Source organism: Nicotiana sylvestris, chromosome 5 (genome assembly GCF_000393655.2).
Source record: "Nicotiana sylvestris chromosome 5, ASM39365v2, whole genome shotgun sequence".
Lineage (NCBI taxonomy): Eukaryota > Viridiplantae > Streptophyta > Magnoliopsida > Solanales > Solanaceae > Nicotiana > Nicotiana sylvestris.
In genome coordinates this window covers 26,898,613-26,919,115 of record NC_091061.1, presented here as the reverse complement: position 1 = coordinate 26,919,115, position 20,503 = coordinate 26,898,613, and the positions used below count along the sequence as shown (strand labels likewise).

The following is a 20,503-nucleotide window of genomic DNA, read 5'->3' as shown; positions in this document are numbered from 1 at the left end:
TTGGTATATATATATATAGTGACATAGAAGCAAATTTAAGTTTATTGAATAGGTTTATAAATATACAGGTCAAGTAAAATAATATTGTAAAGCTTACGTGAAAAAATGCTAGCATATTTGGCACCTCGACAGGTTATATTTGTTAATATTAATGGGGGGAAAAACCAATATATAAGCTTTGTTCATTGTCTAAATTTGTTAACCATAACCTTTAACATTATTTAATTATTTACTTTATTTATTTTACAAATTTTACGTTTGGTGACCTACATATGGGCATGGCTGCAATACATTTAGTTCAAGCAACTTCTTAAGTTCCAATAATTCCAACTGCTTTGCACCTAACTCAACTTTGAAATAATAATCATTTACTCTATCAAACTGTCAAAAAAAAAGTTACATTTATTCTATTACAATCAAAAAGTACCTTCAAGTGAAAAAGAAAATCTAGAAGAACACATTTTTTTATAAATTAAAAAAAAAAAAGACAAATATCCCGCCGAAGAGGGACTTCATTGTTTACAATTCAAACACAACCCTTAGACAAGAGGAGGTTGCTGAGATGGTCAGCACTCCCCACCTGCAACCCCAAAAAAGATCCAGTAGATGTTCGTGCTCGTACTGTATTCAAATTCTGGATTCACCTCTGACCCGATTAAGTCGTTACCTTCTCTTGTTCTTACTTCCAAGCAACAAACTGAAGTAAAACAAAACCCTAAAGAAAAATCCCCATGCAATAGTAATCCACAAACAACCCCACATACTTAACTCAGTAATCCCTTGTTGAACCAATATATCAGCACCAGTAGTAACACAAGTAGAACCAGTAATCTTGACATTCAATGTATTACTCATTGTACTCAACAACTTCTCTTTCAATTCAATTGGCACTGATCCAAGTGGAGAATTATCAAACATTTGAATTCCCTTAACAAAACATTTTGTTGGATCATCAAATTCATTTTGTAACACAGCTTCATATGGATATTTCACCAAGGAAAGATAGTGAAACCATATCCAATAAGGTGGGATTCGATCACGATTCATGAAAAATCCAGAGAAGAGCAAGAAATAGGCAAGAATTGCCACAACAATTGTGTAACCTAGCATAACACTAGGTACAACTCCAGATAAGAATGTGACAAATGAATTTCCAGCCCAAAATGAAGCCAAGATTATCCCAAAATAAAACATGAAACCAGAAAATCCACCATCTAGTCCAACTGCCCAAAATGTTATAGCAGCAAATGCAAATGATAGGAAAATCAATGCTGGTAAAGAAACCAAAGCATGAGATAGACAATAAGATGATCTCCTATATGCATTATAAGCTGTTTCCCTCATAAAAATATACCTTTCTTGTAGAAAAACAGGCAATGCATCAGCACAAGTGTAGAAAGTTGTTGACATTGCAAATGCAAAAAAACCAAGTCTTTCTTGAACCCCTTTAGGTGAATTGTCAAGTTGCCAAAACATAGTAGCTAAGATGAACCCCGTGACAACGATTGCACCTAAACGAATGCCAAATAGCTCGGGCACCCTCCACGAATTAGTAAACGATCTCTTTGACAACGTAGTCATTTCGATCCAAAAGGGATTCGCGTATGTAGGAACCATTGATGCAGGGGAAGTATGATCACTTGTTGTTCCTGAAACCAATTTCCCTCTTGAAATGCTTGCACTTATTGCTTCTTTCAATGATAATCCATGTGTTGGAGTTGCTATTTCACAATTTTGATTGCTCTGCCTTTTGGTATTTTGCCATGTTTTATTGAATTCGACTAAACTTTTTGTCCCTCCTGGGGATCCTTCTAGCTCACGAATTAAATCCAGGGCAAACTCTGTCCGATTTTCATTGTCTGGTATCGGGTGACCAAAATCAGCAAAGAAATGTGGAAGATTCATAGGGGATCCACTATAAACAGTTTGTCCACGGGACAAGAAAAGCATACGATCCAATAAACCAAGAATTCTATAACTTGGTTGATGAATTGACATGATTACAATACTTCCACTTTGAGCAATTCTTTGAAGAACTTTCACTACCATGTATGCACTAGTGGAATCAAGCCCTGAAGTTGGTTCGTCGAGAAATAAGATGATGGGGTCATGAATAATATCAATTCCTATGGAAACTCGTCGTCGTTCTCCACCAGACACTCCACGATGACCCTGTTGGAAATACAATCAGACCTCTATAACAATCATTCTATATAACAATATTTCATTACAAAGGCCAAGTTTTGTTTGAAATCAATCTTTAATGTTATGTTTATATTACTATACGCTTTATATAACAACATTTCGTTGTAGTGTTCTAATATAGCTCCTATATATAGATATATGAGAGTCTAGTATACTATTTTGTAAGAGTGGAATTTATCATTATATAATATTTATCAATATGCATTTTTATTTTCCCTCCCATGCTCTATGTGCCTCAAGAGAAATAAAAGATTGGATAATCTAATCAAATAATATTAGAACTATGGTCGAGAAAAAGTAACAATATCTACTCGAATAGCACAGTGAAAGTGTGTTGAATCAAGATTAGACGGTGATCGTCTTTATTATGAACACTTTATTCTGTCTCCGCTTATAAAAGGCTAAGCCACACAACAACTAACCATTGCTATGCAAAGAGCTTTACTTAGAGAAATGGAAGAAACGTGCGAGTCTAGTATACTATTTTGTAAGAGTGGAATTTATCATACCCTTATATTATGAACGCACTCTATATTTTTCAAGTTCGTAAACTCGCAATTGTGCTTTTAAATATTTTATGAAAAGCTTACGTACCTCATCGCCTATGATAGTTTTTGCAGCATTTCGTAACCCTAATTGATCAATCAAAGCTTGTACTCTCATTTTCTTCTTTGATTTGGACAGAGTACGAGGAAGTCTGAATTCAGCAGCAAACATTAATGTTTCTTCAACTGTTAACATTGGATATAAAAGATCATCTTGCATGACGTATGCTGAAATTACTTTCAACAATCTTGAATCCAATGGCTCTCCATTTAACGTTATTGTTCCTTTCAAGCTTTCTTTTGCAATCCGATTAGCCAACCCGTCGATGAGTGTCGATTTTCCCGAGCCCGACGCGCCTAGAACGGCGACGATTTCTCCATCACGCGCCTCGCCGGAGATGTTGTCGAGGAGCACTTTTGTTCTCGTGAACAAGTTTTCTCCGGCTACCGGATCCCCGGTGGCTGCGGCGGTTCCGGCTACGGGTCGCCGGAAGATCGTCGGAAAAGTCATTTTCCGGGGAACTTTTACGCTGTATGTGAGATTATTGAAGGAGAGTACAAATGGAAGAGAGTTTTGTTGAATGCCTGGATCACTCATATCAAGAACTTGATGTACCGGAGTTTCGTCGCCGGTGACCTCCTTTCTGACATCGCCCACGCGCTTCAGTAACTGACCAAGGGTCGGTGAACTGTACGCGCTGGCCTGTGACATTTCCATGGGTTGTACTCTTTGATCATAAAATTGTACACTTTCTTCCCCTTGCAATGTATTCTCGGCTACTATCCGTGACATTTGTTATCACTCTGACAGTCTAAAGAACTTTTATCGAAAACCTTAATTGAAATATTTAATTCCGTCACTAAGATGCTCAGTTGAATTCTTAACCTTTATAGGAAGACAATAATTTGTGATATTTTTTTGGTAAGACAGAGAATTTGAGAGCAATGAAATGAAATGGGGAGAATTTTGTGGGAAGTTATAATGAAAATGTGAATGATATATAGTTTTTGAGACTAATGTTATGTAGTAGATTGAAAGTAGGTAAGCAGTTTGTGTATGAAAGAGAGACTGAATGGATTGTCTAAAACAATTTCAAACTCTTGTATTTCTCTTCAAGAAAAGCAAAAGAAGCTGGCCTACTGCCTGTTCTATGATGTGTTACTATATATAGAGAGATTTTGATTTATGATTTTGATATCTAATTAATTTAATCTTCATATTCCGTATTAAATTCTTGGGTCATGGTGGGGTAGGGTTTAGCGTTTAAGAGGAGGATATCCTATATTATTACTAATATATATATATATATATATATATATATATAAATTATTTTTCAGTCTTGAGGGTGAGTGGGGTTCGTAAAAACTTACCGGAATTGGTGTTCAATGAATGCAAGACATGGTTAAGTGATATGTAGTCTCACTTTAATCTTTAAATGCTAAGATTAATTTGCTTTGTTCTGTGTAAATACAGTATAAGGGTAAACGGTTATTGTTTTGGAGGAAGAGATTAATATAACTATCATTTTCTTATGATCTTGGTATAAAATCAATACATATTAAAATTTTGGGGATGTGGGTTTGGGAGGCGGGTTAGGGTTTAATTAAAGGATCCTCATTAAAATTTGTCAACCTAAAAGATTCTTAATATGATTTCCTAAAATTTGATAAATAAAGAAAAAATATGTATATAGTAGAATATGATCATGCATGTTATATAATTAATTCATATCGTATTCTTGGGGTGGATACTTTTTTTTTGTGGTGGGGGGGGGGGGGTTGTAATATTTAAGAGGGAGATATTCTAAAAATGTTGTTAAAACGAGGCTTACTATAAGAATATTGAATTAATTAAATTGTGGTGAGAGCGGAGTTGAGATAGGTAGTGAGGTGACCTAAATCTCCTAATCCTTTTTATCTACACGTTTGGCTTTGTTGGTATGGGCGTTTGGGGGTTGGGGTGCATAGCGGCGGATCCAAATTCAACATATATATATATATATAATCAATAAAAAATTATAAATATTTACTGTAAATTTAATTATTATTATATATTAAGTTAAAGCCGCTCTCTATACTTTAATCATGCCCGTATTAGGGTAGGTTGTTTATATCACATTGCTTGAGTATAGTCATTCCCCGAATTCTGCGTGAATGCGCGAGATGTTTTTGGAGGAGACGTGGGTGGATGTGATTCGAGGAAGATGAGCAACACGAATTATATTCAAGGGGGTTTGTTCTGTATATGCCAGGTTTCTTGGGTCCTATCTCTTATGGAAGTAGGTAGGGATGGTTATCTACTGTTTTGCCAAATATTATTGGTGGAAAAATGCGGCAGGGATCGATGATTATGTTCTCATACAATCCATCAAACTTTTCTAAATTATATTATTAGAATATTTAATTTACCAGATGAAATCTTTGCTTAGTTTAATAAACTTAACTAAGCCCAACATTGATGCATCAAGTCCGAACGTTCTTTTTCATTTTTGTAATAAATAATAGTAGTGTTCGAATCAGTAAACTACTATTTAATCGATATCTTTTACGTTAGTCAGTATAAATATTGAATAACTCTATCTACCAAGATTTAAATATATAGAGAAAAATAGTACTAATATTTTTTTGTCTCTATTAGTATTTAAACTTCGGTTTCCCATTGTTTTCAACTTTGGTACATGAGGTTATTAGTTATTTTTATTTTGTTAGAATAAAGTAGTGTTTAATTATTTCTTAATTGTTCATATTACCACAGACATAAAGAATTTAATTTATTGTTGATTAAAGTAACTAGAAGCTGGTGTGGGGAGTTCTGTGGTAATCAGGCTAATTGACTTTCTAAGAATAAATTAATAATATGTTCGTATCATACACTGATACGTAAGCAAAAAACGGTTCAGCGTGCTATTTAGATGAATTTAGACTTAACAGATGTCCTTAGTCAAAAAAATTTACTGCAATCTCAAACTCCAACATGGTAAGAATTACTTATTACTGTGTGACCATTGTATGGGTCAAAATCTGCCTATTAGATATTTCGGCCGAGATAATGCCCGAGAGGGATTCTCAATTCGTCATTTAAGATGGTCTGAGAAGCCGCGTATTTTGGTGGTCGAGAAGTTGAGAAAAGCCGCAGTCAAGGCACCGATAAGGATCAAGGTCGAGTATCGATACTCGAGCTGCAACAGCAAGTTGATCACAAGATAAGATTCGAAAGAAAATATTCTAAAGAATATTCTAGAGAATATTCCCTATGTTTGTACTATTAGGGTTTCTTGGGAATGAATCCCATATAAAAGGGAAAAGGGGGATAGAATAGGGAGACGAGAGATTCAATTGTAACGGCAATACTTTGAAAAAGATTCGGTTTTCATTCAATACAAGATTTTACTTTTCACTAAGATTCTTGTATGTCCTTTACCATCAGTTCCGAGAAACCCTCGATTATTTGAGGATCCATCGTTCAATCTTTGTCAGGTGGAAGGTTCATTTATTCCACACTTTGTTGATTGAATTATTCCTCTTATTTACTTAAGTGTCACTCATTATCATTTATTGAATATCATACACTCTACTACCGTTCTTGATTATTAAAAGGCATTTATCACATAATGTCATTATTGTCTTCATAAATGCCTTTCCCCAACTTTTTCCAACATCAAGATCTGAGGATATTACTCTTAACTAAGATTAACCTTTGTTTAATAAAAATTAATTATTTGAACCAAGATTTATATTTTTGGTCAAACAACCATTGAGAAGTTATAAATTCAAATCATGATAATGTAAAACAAGTCAGGAAGCTTGACAAGACAGAAGTTCGAATCGAACCAAACTAACAGATAGTAGGGCGATTGGTAGTTCACACAATGAAAGGGCCATAAACAAAGGAAGAAACTTACTAGCACATATTACTTGCTTGCATACCTTCTCCGAAATATAAAAAAGGGGTTCATATACAAGTTGTCAATAAAAGAAATACTTTTTTTCAGAATTATAAGATAAAACTACATATAAATTTTAAATATGTTCACACTTGTTAGAAACTCTAACTATCAACAACATGAACAAACATACGTTCCTCAAGTAAATATGTATGTGAACTAACCATGTATAAAAAAAAATGTTTCAATCACAAAATAATTCTTCTATAATCTTTATACATATTAAACTTGCATTATATTAGATACAATTAGGGAGTTTTAGAGGAAACCTTCTATTTCTTATATATATGAAAATAACCATCACTTACCAAAAACGGAATAAAGTGAGTAAAAAAGAATATACGGAGGATTTAAACAAAAAACAAATTAATAGATTTAATCAGCAACCATATTGATATTATAAACTCTTTTCTCTAAAGTACGGGACATTTTTCCATATATATAAAAGGAATTTTTACACCCTATAGAAAACCTTAGTACCCTATTTATTTTAAATAAATACCATATTGATATGACTAACCACGTTCTCTCTCTTTTTGCATACACTTTACTCTTTCTCCCTCAACCCACGATTCATACCTCTCCTCCCACCCAAATTCTCTAGTTCTCCTCCATTATCACTCCATTACAATCGCCTAGGGTAAGTTTAATTCGTTGATTTTGATAGACGAAGAGCAATTGGTTCAACTGTAGCGGCTCGATTCTGCTTGGCAGTGGTCGTTGAAGTAGGGTTCATAGCTTTTGCGTAATTCATGGCTTCGTTTGTGGGATTTGAGGGTTGGGGATTGTTTGTAGTTGTTGTAGGAGGTTGGGCAGATATGTTAAGGGGCTGACCAGCCGGAATTAATGGCTGGCTGCCGGCCGGCCAAGCCATCAGGCTGCTTCTCTCTCTAGATCGCCCAAATCGCCTATTTGTATTCAGTTGTATTCGAATGTATATTTCAGTTGTATTCACATGTATTCAGTAGCATTAATTTATATATTTTAGATGTATTAAAAAGTTATGTGTATTCTCTTGTATTCAGTTTTAATCAGTTGTATTTAACTATTTTATTCAGCAGAAGTTAGTTGTATTTTGTTACATTCAAGAGTTTTATTCAGTTGTATTCAGTTGTATTTTGTTGTATTCAAGTATTTTATTCAGATGAATTAAGTTGTATTTTGTTGTATTCAACTGTATACAGTTCTACTCAACTGTATTATTCATATGTATTTCTCTTTATTCATCTATAATCTTTATTATGTATCTTTCAAATACAGATTAATGAGGGATCCTTTTAGTTCGTTGAGTTAAATTAGGAGAATATCATGTGATTTGATTTCCTTAGTTCGTGGAGTTAAATTAGGAGAATATCATGTGATTTGATTTCCTTAGTTCGTGGAGTTAAATTAGGAGAATATTAAGTGATTTGATTTCCTTCCGTTTTTAACCAGTTTAACCTTCTGTATTTAACGTTAATGTCGCTTGAATACAGCTAAATACATGTCAAACTTAGCTGGAATTTCAGTTTTTACGTCTATTTTTTTGGTTGTATTAATGAATACAACATCTTAAATACATAAAATACATTGTATAAAAACATAAAAGGTATTTATAACACGTAATATAGCAAAGAGTATCTATAAATGACTAATTAGACTTAAAAGATGGTGCTTTATGAAAAATTCCCTATATAAAACTCCTATACACATGACATAGAATAATTCAATTAATGCAAATTAATGAATTGTACAAGTTATTTCTCTACATACTTTTTTGACTCAACTTTATGAATAATATATTATTTTAAGTTTTAATTTGGCCCACCAATTTATATATATAGATCCACTTAAAACAGCAAAAAAAAAAAAGGAATCTCTTTTTTGGTACTATTAATTGTTGAAGTGTTGAAAGAGTTAGGTAAGTTACAGATAATTTTCAGACCAGCTATTTTCTACTCTAACCGAATTCATACGTAGTATATACCATAAATAAAGCCACACCCTATTTTCATCACCGTCACCTATATTATATTTATAGGAGAAAAAGTCAAAAGAATGATAAATGCAGTTAGATCTTACTTTGTATATTCATACTTCAACTGTACAAACTTCCATCAAATGAAAGTTCAAACTCCTACACATGCATGGCATGGAATATATGGCTGTTTTGGACAGTGGATTTAAGTTTTAGCTGTATATATAGGTGTAATGTTTTTCACTATTACTGTAATTTAATTAGTTGTAACACACCACCGAGGAGGTATTACGTGGTAAGATGGTTGGGATGTCACGTGTTTGAGCACTGAGAATGGAGAATTTTTTTGTAAGGCGCATTTTATCCTCAATGGATATTAGAATAGTGCCACAATCATCGTAGATAGTGGTGGCATCCATCTATTATTCTCTAAAAGATGGGTTGAACAATATGGAAATAACATTGTATAGCCGCTGTAAAAATATATACATTATGTATAGTATATAAAAAAATTATACAAATTATATATATTTTTTTGACTACCATATGTAAATAGTTTCTGGCGCGGGCTAAAAGTGATAGTACCCCTTGAATAATGGACTTTTAAAAATGGGTCAAATTAAATATGAATAAGATCCATATTTTTCACCTTAAATGAATATTTAATGAATAATCAATAGTTTTAACGTTTGCATTTGCAAATTCTCTAATTGGGGTACTTCAAATTTGGAAGACTCGAAATTCACCCTAAAGTGATAACATTCAGGAAGCCATGGATAATACGGGTATCCATATTATCCACTTGTTAACCCATTTCTATCCGTATTAAATATGAACAGGTCGGATATTTCATCTTTTTCTGTATTATTCATTTTCGATCAGCCCATATTCGACCTGACCCTTGCCGCCCCTAAATTGTAGATGGGATAATTGCTCTCTTTATAAGATTTTTGACAAACATCACATTATAAGCATTAGACGCAATGTCTATTTCTTGCCATCGCATCTGAGCCAGTTAAACACATCTCAATTCTTGGTTTACCCGATGTTGAGCTCCCGTGTTATATTGTTACGCTCTAGATGTCCAATACTCTTACTCGTGTGGGGTGTTAATTAAGAATAATCCCAATACTAATGGTCTTGAATAATCTTCATCTAAAGAATTATTTTTTTGCAGTTGTGTTAGATCCAAGATCTATTTTTATAGGTGGATCGATCTATCGTCGACAAACTCAAATTAGTCAGACCAGCAAGATGAGTTTTGGATACATGGAAACCTTTTTTTAGCACATTACACACCTTTTTCCAAATTATCAATTAATATATACTATAGACAATTAAATAAGGTAAGTTTATAAGTAGTATGATATTGTAAATATTGTTATTAATTATGCCTGTATTTGTAAATAATGATTCTGGAAATTAGAACGTTAGATTATAAACGTAAATATAAATAAAATAGAAATTAATTCGAGCCCACTGAATTTACAGTGTTTCCTTAAGGAATTTAATCCCCTCCTAGTACCCAAGGTTATGGATTATTTCCTCCCAGGATAGAACGAATTACGCACTGGTGTAGCGGTACTTCAAACCCCAGTGTTTCAGCGAATACAAAGTTCGGCAGAAAATCACACTTACGAATGCTTTGTTTGTAGTTTAAAATAATGCAGAACAAGGGAGGAAAACTCTGAAGTCGAATGGAAATTCTGAGAGGAAGGAATGCAAATTATAGCCAACGTTGAGTTTTCGGTGAAGAGAAGATCAATAGCTCTCAATTCTGTTTCGATGTATCTTTTCTCCAACTGCTGTTGTTCATATTTATAGCAGTCAGTTGTGAGATCCGCCCCCTCTCCATGGTAGAGCATGCACTAGCTTGTTATGGAGCAAGCCATGGTGGAGCATGCACTAGCTTGTTATGGAGCAAGCACTTAGCCATGGTGGGAGGAGCACTAGGCGGCTGCTATTGCAACTGGTGGTACAATACATGGATTGAAACATATCCGTTACAAACACGGATAATATTACGTTAATATCTACTATTAACAAATAAATTTGGTCCAAAAAATTAATCAATCAATCGATCAGTTGACTGAATCCGAAGCCAAAGCCGAGCCGAGCGAGCGATGACGGCGCGAGGCTTGCCTTCTTCTTAACTCTTTAAGAGCTACATGAAGTACATTTGTATATAAACCCACCAAACTCCTTTTCCTCTACCAATGAGGGACAATGTCTCATTAAAAGGAGAGAGAAACTTAAAATTTTCATTTCCCTCCATTTCCCATTCACCCTCTTTTTAATACCTTTCTATATTAAAAAGAAACTCAACAATCCCCCACATGAATGGGGAATGGCTATATCACGGAAGTATGCATGAAAAACTTGTGTGATTTGCAAGCAAGGATTAATTGCATCTGGATAAGTAGGTTTCCCTTTGAACTTTCCGTAGTGAACTTATGTCGGATATACTCGGTCAATCGGTAGATTTGATATCTTTGAACCGTCGAACTTTAGTGTATACCTAGACAACCATAAGTCACACAATCAATCCCTTAACCGTCTTTGGTTCTCATTGTTGTGTTCGTTTCAGCCATGAACACTGCCTGGTTTCATAAGTGCGTAGAGAATTGGCCTTGCAAAATTCTCCTTGAAGCGGCTAACACTTCACACATACATAGGTGATTCCTAAACGTGTCATCTCATAGATACACTATTTGATATACCCTGTATCAAATTTAGAAATCATTAAAAAGCCTTAATGCTTTATCCTTGGTACTGAACATTGTCTCATCACGAGAATGGACTAAAACAAATTTTGTTGACAATGTTGAACCGTCATTAATGACTTTGTTTGATCTCCTTGAACCTAGATCTTGGGATCTCCAGTCTTCTAGGTAGAGTTACCGCCACAATGACTTGTTCTCGGCCATAGTCCCATTCCCCTCGATGATTTCTCAACTACCTCTCTAGTTAGGCCTTTTGTAAGTGGATCTGACACATTATCACTTGACTTTACATAGTCAATCGTGATAATTCCTCTAGAGAGAAGTTGCCTAACGGTTTTATGTCTTCGTCGTATATGACGAGATTTACCGTTATACATAACGCTCCCAGCCCTTCCAATTGCCGCTTGGCTATCACAGTGTATGCATATTGGTGCCAACGGTTTGGGCCAAAATGGAATATCTTCCAAGAAATTCCGGAGCCATTCAGCTTCTTCACCGGCTTTATCTAAGGCTATGAACTCAGCCTCCATTGTAGAGCGGGCAATACATGTTTGTTTGGACGACTTCCAAGATACCGCTCCTCCACCAATAGTGAATACATATCCACTTGTGGACTTCGAATCAGTTGAACCGGTGATCCAATTTGCATCACAATATCCTTCAATCACCGCAGGATATTTACTGTAGTGCAAATCAAAGTTTTGGGTATGTTCTAAGTATCCCAAAACTCGTTTCATTGCCATCCAGTGAGATTGGCCTGGATTGCTCGTGTATCGACTTAGTTTACTTATAGCACAAGCTATATCTGGTCGTGTACAATTCATGATGTACATTAAGCATCCCAACACACGAGCATAATCCAATTGTGATATGCTTTGGCCTTTGTTCTTTGCTAGTGCAAGATTCACGTCAATTGGAGTCTTTGCAACTTTAAAGCCCAAGTGCTTGAATTTTTCAAGTACTGTCTTAATATAATGAGATTGTGACAATGCCAGGCCTTGAGGAGTCTTTTGGATCTTAATCCCCAGAATTAAATCTGCAACTCCCAAGTCCTTCATATCAAACTTGCTAGTTAGCATACGCTTAGTCGCATTTATATTGGCAATGTCATTACTCATTATCAGCATATCATCCACATATAGGCAAACAATGACTATGTGATTTGGAACATTTTTAATGTACACACATTTATCACATTCATTTATCTTAAAACCATTTGACAACATTGTTTGGTCAAATTTCGCATGCCATTGTTTGGGTGCTTGTTTTAGTCCGTAGAGGGACTTAACAAGTCTACATACCTTCTTTTCTTTACTTGGAACTACAAACTCTTCAGGTTGTTCCATGTAAATTTCTTCCTCCAAATCTCCATTTAAGAAGGTTGTCTTTACGTCCATTTGATGAATTTCAAGACCATAAACTGCAGCTAAAGCTACTAACATTCATATGGACGTAATTCTCGTCACTGGAGAATATGTATCAAAGTAGTCAAGACCTTCTCATTGTCTATACCCTTTGACAACAAGTTTTGCTTTAAATTTATCAATAGTGCCATCATCTTTCATTTTTCTTTTAAAAATCCATTTACACCCCAAAGGTTTATTTCCAGGAGGAAGATCAACCAATTCCCATGTATGGTTGTTCACTATGGATTCTATTTCACTATTGACTGCCTCTTTCCAGAACAATGATTCTGAAGAAGACATAGCTTCTTTAAATGTTCGAGGCTCATTTTCCAATAAGAAAGTCACAAAATCTGGTCCAAACAAAGTAGACGTTCTTTGATGTTTACTACGTCTTGGATCCTCCTGATAAAATTTACTTTCTTTTGTTTCTTCCCGAGGTCGTTTAGATCCTTCACCAAACAACTCACATTCCTTTTTATACGGATATATATTTTCAAAGAACTCAGCATTATCTGATTCTATAACCGTATTATTATGAATGTCAGGATTTTCTGATTTATGAACCAGAAATCGATATGCTTTACTATTGGTCGCATATCCTATGAAAACACAATCAACTGTTTTCGGTCCTATTTTTACCCTTTTGGGTTTAGGAACTTGTACTTTTGCCAAACACCCCCACACTTTAAAATAATTCAAGTTGGGCTTCCTTCCTTTCTATTTTTCATATGGAATGGATTGTGTTTTGCTATGGGGTACTCGATTTAGTATTCGGTTAGCCGTAAGAACGGCTTCCCCCCACAAGTTCGGAGGCAAACCAGAACTTATCAACAATGCGTTCATCATCTCCTTTAATGAACGATTCTTTCTTTCCGCAATCTCATTGGATTGGGGCGTGTAAGGGGCTGTTGTTTGATGAATAATTCCATATTCTAAACATATTTGTTCAAAAGGAGATTCATATTCACCACCCTTATCACTTCTTATCATTTTGATTTTCTTGTTAAGTTGTGTTTCAACTTCATTTTTGTATTGCTTAAATATGTCTATTGCTTCATCTTTACTATTAAGTAAGTAAATATAGCAATATCGAGTACTGTCGTCAATAAAAGTTATGAAATACTTCTTTCCACCGCGAGATGGTATTGACTTCATATCACAAATATCTGTGTGAATTAAGTCTAAAGGATTTGAATTCCTTTCTACCGACTTATAAGGATGTTTAACATACTTAGATTCCACACATATTTGACATTTTGATTTTTCGCATTCAAACTTAGGCAATATTTCCAAGTTAATCATTTTCCGCAAGGTTTTATAATTGACATGACCCAAACGTACATGCCATAAATCATTTGACTCAAGTAAGTAAGAAGAAGCTGAAGTCTTATTATTATTGTCAACAACTATTACATTGAGCTTGAAAAGGCCCTCGGTGAGGTAACCTTTTTCCTACAAACATTTCATTCTTACTTATTACAACCTTGTCGGATACAAAAACGCACTTGAAACCGTGTTTTACAAGAAGTCCAATAGAGACTAAATTCTTCCTAATTTCGGGAACATGAAGGACGTTGTTCAAAGTCATGACCTTGCCAGAAGTCATCTTGAGAAATATCTTTCCATATCCTTCAATTTTTGCTGTAGCAGCATTTCCCATAGAAAGCATCTCTTCGGGTCCAGCAGAAGCATAGGTAGAAAATGCTTCCCTCACAGCACAAACATGGCGAGTGGCTCCAGAATCAATCCACCACTCCTTAGGATTTCCTACCAGGTTGCATTCAGAAAGCATGACACACAAGTCATCAACATCATCATGCTTTTCTACCATGTTTGCTTGACCCCTTTTCTTGTCTTTCTTCCGAGCACGACACTCCGTAGATTGGTGTCCGGTTTTCCCACAGTTGTAGTAGTTTCCAATGAACCGCTTCTTGCTTGGGTTGTATTTCGGACCAGAAGCCTTCTTTCTCTTTTTGTTATCTTCAACAATATTTGCTCTCATTATTGTTGAATTTTCATGGCCTCTCCTTTCAGCAGCTTTATTGTCCTCTTCGATTCTCAATCGAACAATGAGATCTTCAAGGGACATTTCCTTTCGTTTGTGTTTCAAATAATTTTTGAAGTCCTTCCACAATGGAGGCAACTTCTCAATTATTGCTGCTACTTGGAATGCTTCATTGATGACAAGACCTTCAGCAAGTAGATCATGAATAATTACTTGCAATTCCTGGACTTGGGTAATAACAGACTTGCTATCTACCATTTTGTAGTCCAAAAATTTTGCAGCGACGAATTTCTTCATCCCGGCATCTTCAGTTTTGTATTTCTTTTCAAGCGCATTCCACAATTCTTTTGACGTCTCCACGCCACTTGTATACATTATACAGATTATCATCCAGTCCGCTAAGAATATAATTCTTGCACAAAAAATCAGAATGCTTCCACGCCTCAATCACGAGAAAGCTTTCATTCTCTGGAGTTTCATCTGGCAGATCAGGAACATCTTCCTTGATGAACTTCTGTAGACATAACGTAGTCAGGTAGAAGAACATCTTCTGCTGCCAGCGCTTGAAATTAATCCCAAAAAATTTTCCAAGTTTTTCTGCCGGTGCTAAAGCCGGTGTTCGGTTTGTCGATGCGTTGGCAGTCACCATCGGAACAGCTTGATTTCCGTTGTCATTCGCCATTTTTCTGAAAAAAATGACGCAAACAAACGTTTAAAATTGGAGTAGAAAATCACGTAGATTTTAATCTCCAACAAAACGTCACGAAGGCTTTAAAACTGGAGTAAAAATCACGTAGATTTTAATCTCCAACAAACCGCCACGAAGGCTTTACTCTCCAAACGGGAGTACACAAAAACCATAAAGGTTATAGTTTCCAGAATAATAAAAGTAACACAAATACAGAAATTAAAATTATTAAATTCCTTAAGCTTGTTATTAATTATGCATGTATTTGTAAATAATGATTCTGTAAATTAGAACGTTAGCTTATAAACGTAAATATAAATAAAACAGAAATTAATTCGAGCCCACTGAATTCACAGTGTTTCCTTAAGGAATTTAATCCCCTCCTAGTACCCAAGGTTATGGATTATTTCCTCCCAAGATAGAACGAATTACACACTGGTGTAGCGGTACTTCAAACCCCAGTGTTTCAGCGAATACAAAGTTCGGCAGCAAATCACACTTACGGATGCTTTGTTTGTAGTTTAAAACAATGCAGAACAAGGGAGGAAAACTCAGAAGTCGAATGGAAATTCTGAGAGGAAGGAATGCAAATTATAGCCAACGTTGAGTTTTCGGTGAAGAGAAGATCAATAGCTCTCAATTCTGTTTCGGTGTATCTTTTCTCCAACTGCTATTGTTCATATTTATAGCAGTCAGTTGTGAGACCCGCCCTCTCTCCATGGTGGAGCATGCACTAGCTTGTTATGGAGCAAGCACTTAGCCATGGTGGGAGGAGCACTAGGCGGCTGCTATTGCAACTGGTGGTTTAATACACAGATTGGAACATATCCGTTACAAACACGGATAATATTATGTTAATATCTATTATTAACAAATAAATTTGGTCCAAAAAATTAATCAATCGATCGATCATTTGACCGAAGCCGAGCCGAGCGACAACGACGCGAGGCTTGCCTTCTTCTTAACTCTTTAAGAGCTACATGAAGTGCATTTGTATATAAACCCACCAAACTCTTTTTCCTCTACCAATGAGGGACAATGTCTCATTAAAAGGAGAGGGAAACTTAAAATTTTACTCAAAAATTTCACTTTCCTCAATTTCTCATTCACCCTCTTTTTAATACCTTTCTATATTAAAAAGAAACTCAACAAATATTCCATACTGTCAATAGATGAAACTATTCTGAAATGTATCTATTCAGTTTTGTTTATGGGTACAAAGGAGGAAAATCTTACCTTCCATAATTATATTCCTCGAATTGTTTTTTGATCTAACGTCTTTCTCATCATCTCATGATGTTCTCACTCATTTTTTACCATTTGGGTTAGCTTTAGACCTTTAGTTTTGTTAGTTACCTCTCTCTATCCAGTAAAACTGACCATTTACTTCTCCTAACCAAACGGTTGAAATTTCCAAACAGACCACATGGGCCTCTTTAGGTGGAAAATAAAGTTACAACAATGGTTATTATCACTTTTAGTTCTCGACAGAAATTATTTATATTCGGTAGTTAAAAAGTATATAAATTTATATAATTTTTATATATAACATACAGAATGTATATGTGTGTGTGCAAAATATACATATCACGTATATATTCAATGAGTTGATATAAACATCGAGTGTAATTAAGTTTTTTCTTCTTTCTTTTATCCTTCTTCTCTATGTGTTTTAACAGAAAAAGTATTACATTCACCAACTAAATATCGTTTCATATAAGAATTTTGTGATCGTCTTATTAATTAGAAGCTTAAGTAATTCGAGATAACATGCACACTTTTATTCATTTACAATATTGTGGAGGTCTTTGCGTGCAATTAAAAACATCCCACTTATAAATCTAAAGTCTACAACTTATAAATACTTATCGATTTACAGTTGCTGCATTTAAATTGTCTGCTATTGAATAAAAACCCACATGCACATCGTGACTTTACTTAAATCTAATCAATAATAGACTAAAATTGACCAAATTCTTTTTCTCTACTTCTACATTTTTCATTTCTTCTTTAGGGGAAGAAATGGGTATGGGAGTGTTGCTTTAGCCCATTAGACAAAGCAAAATAAAGAGTAAAGATCACTTTTAGCCTGCGGTCAAAACTATTTACATCTTATAGCCGTAAAAGTATATAAAATTTATATATATGTGTGTGTATGTATTAGCTATTATTTTAAAAGCGGCTATACAGTTTCATTTTTCCTAAAATAAATAAATAAATAGAATCGTTGAGTGTTGGAGACTTGTCAAAGGTTATTTAAGTCTCCTTAAGTTGGCAAGAAAATTTATATATAGACAAAAGAGATATATAGGTTGTAATATACGAAAGCTAAAGCCAAATGAGAAAATTGAAGAAAATTAACACGATAATACAAACTTTAACAAAATGAAACGTAACAACAACTTAGTATTGGCCAAATTTATGTTGTCTTCATTCTGAAAGTGCTTGGGATGGTATTACTAAGTTGTTTTTGGGGTTTTGACTTCAAAGATTTATTTAAGATGTTTAAACACGAAAGGTGCTAAAGAAAGAAAATTTGAGAAATTCAAACTTGTTGAACAATTTAGTAGTTCTATTCATTTTAGTTTAGTACAAGGCATGGATCATCTACATAAATTATGTGGGTGGGGGGGGGGGGGGGGTTAAGTCCATAAGATCTTCTAGATCAAATGAAACGTGCAGCTTACAATTAAAACGCCAAAACTTGGTTTACTAGCCACGGTTCGAACCGGTGACGTGCGAATAATGATTACTATGACTACAATTATAGGCATGGGAAAGGTAGCTATGGCCTACGGGTTCTGCCGAACTTAGTAGTTTCAGTGCAAATTTTATATTTGTATTAAAATATTCATTAAATCTACACAAAAATTAAATTCAAAATTCAGTTAACAAAATTTAATATCGTTATCCTAAAATTTAGAACGCCTAGAATTCAAATTCTGGTTTCGCCTCTAATAGCATGTGATGGCATTATCTATTTCTAATGGCCGTCTCTTTGCCACTGTCCTATCGCATTCTTATGCGTGAATGAGGTGGCGTTCTTATGGCAACAAAGGTTGAGCGCCTTCACATTGTACTCAATAAGTATCATAGACTTCTCAAGATTGGAACGAGACTTCAGAAAAAATATGCATATAATCGAAGAAGGATTATGAACACGCTGATGGAGGTTGGTACATTTGACTTCCATGTTCAAGACCTCAAGCCCCAGGATGGGGTTTGTCACGCCAGTTAGTTAGGTATTAACTAGAGAAAGAGGTCCCGAAGGGACGGCCCAGTTGGTTTGGAGGGTGTTGTCCACGGGCGACGGGAGTTCGATCCTCTTCAATGCCTTTTGGGTCTAAGTATGTCGCACAGGACTTGCGTAGTGCGGCTTATATCCCCTTATAATTTGCAAGCTATTATACAGTGGGGGGTTTACCCAGTGCGCACAAAGCGCTCACCCGAAAGGCAAAGGTTGTAGCGGTTGCGAGTTTTTCTGGGATTCCAAAAAAAGACTAGAAAAAGAGATTCCACTTTAGGAATGCAAATTAAATTAATATGCATTTCCAAGTAACTTATTCCAAAATTTATTTTTGGCGGAGTAGTGATTTTCATAACTCCTTTACTTTAAATAAAGTCACAAATTGTAACAAAAATGTTGAGGATTTGAAATAGAGTTAATGATAGAAAATGCGAAAATTTCTTATATTAGTTTATATGGGTTTAGACGAAATTGTCTCTCAACTATCCTAATAGTTTATTCATTTCTTCTATAATTGCATCACAATATTAGTTTCCTTAAAAAGGTTTGATTACATGGGAGATGAGGGGGGGAAACGTGGGGAGGGGGTGTGTGTGTTTACAGTACCAGACTGTAAGCGTATTCTTAACATTTCAGTCATCGCCGGTGTATACTCAATATGTAACAAGTATATAATCAGTATATGTCTGTATGATGTGTACATACTGATTGTATACATAGTATACTGGCTAAAATTTGTAAAATAAAATAAAATATTAGAGTTATTTTTTGTTGTGGGTTTTGTTAGGGTGCTATGTAGTTTAAAATCCCCTTCATTTATCGCACTCGGCCTTGTTTGATTGGGGTGAAAAGATAGGACGGTTAGGAGAAATAATTAAGTAATAAAAAGGGAGGAAAATGTGGAGTATTATTTTATTTGTCTACTTATAAGTTATAAATGGAATTGCAGAAATTCCAAAGCCCTCCATGTCTATTTTTTAAATAAACATAGGTCTCGTTAGCTTCAATTCCTACAATAGGAACAAACGTTTTTCATTAATCAATTAGTAGTAGATAATCAACAATTCTACTCTAGATAAGTAAATGTAGGTATCTATCTTTCTATCCTTCTCCTGGACCTTCACGTATAATCATTTGTAAACCATATTTTGAAAGCAAAAGTACTTTGTTACGAAACTCATATTCAACTTTTCATGAATAGGATGAACCAAACATGTCAAAACAAGAGACCATCATAAATCCCTTAGCATTGAACAAATTAAAATTCAGAATTCTAAATCTGTTGAATTTTGGCAGTCTATTTTACATAATATCTATATTCTGTATAGAAAATACTGGTTCAATTTAACACTTTAAAACAGGACGCATCCGCTGTCTCTGATTGCAGAATCATTTCATCCCCAACAATAAGAGGAACACAAAACTAAGTAAATCATTTTTCAACTTCGAGCCCATAGGAGTAGGACCATGGTAATTGAAGGTAAAAAGGGTCTAAGCAGACCACAAATCACACACAAAGCAATCACTGTTTTTGTGATAAGCAACCATAAAAGACTTAACAGCAGCAGGTTAAGTCTTAATAACAAATATCCACATTTTCTCTGTGATTTCTAACAGAACGAAAGGGGAGACGAAAGTCCATACACAAGAGCAACCATATTTACCACTCACCTATATTCTGTGATCTACTAAAGAAATCATCTGGTTTCAGTTGCGAGAGGTATTTATCAGGTTGTAAACTACGTCACTAGCTCAGCTCAAATTAGCTATCATACCCAAGAAA

At 34.9% G+C, this 20,503-nt stretch overlaps 1 protein-coding gene across 1 annotated transcript; it reads right to left on the bottom strand.

Moving 5' to 3' along the window:
- Positions 1-351: 351 nt before the first annotated feature.
- LOC104243057 (ABC transporter G family member 1) lies at positions 352-3,876 on the bottom strand. Its single transcript, XM_009798182.2, has 2 exons — positions 2,800-3,876; positions 352-2,172 (listed from the first exon to the last, which is right to left on the bottom strand). Exons 1-2 carry the CDS (start codon positions 3,541-3,543, stop codon positions 664-666), a joined length of 2,253 nt encoding a protein of 750 aa, XP_009796484.1. The 5' UTR covers positions 3,544-3,876; the 3' UTR covers positions 352-663.
- Between the last annotated feature and the right edge of the window lie 16,627 nt (positions 3,877-20,503).

Coding starts and splice junctions, on each gene's coding strand:
- LOC104243057 (XM_009798182.2), bottom strand. CDS start 3,543: ATGTCACGGATAGTAGCCGAGAATACATTGCAAGGGGAAGAAAGTGTA. Junction 2,173..2,799: donor AAACTATCATAGGCGATGAG/GTACGTAAGCTT, acceptor TATTTCCAACAG/GGTCATCGTGGAGTGTCTGG.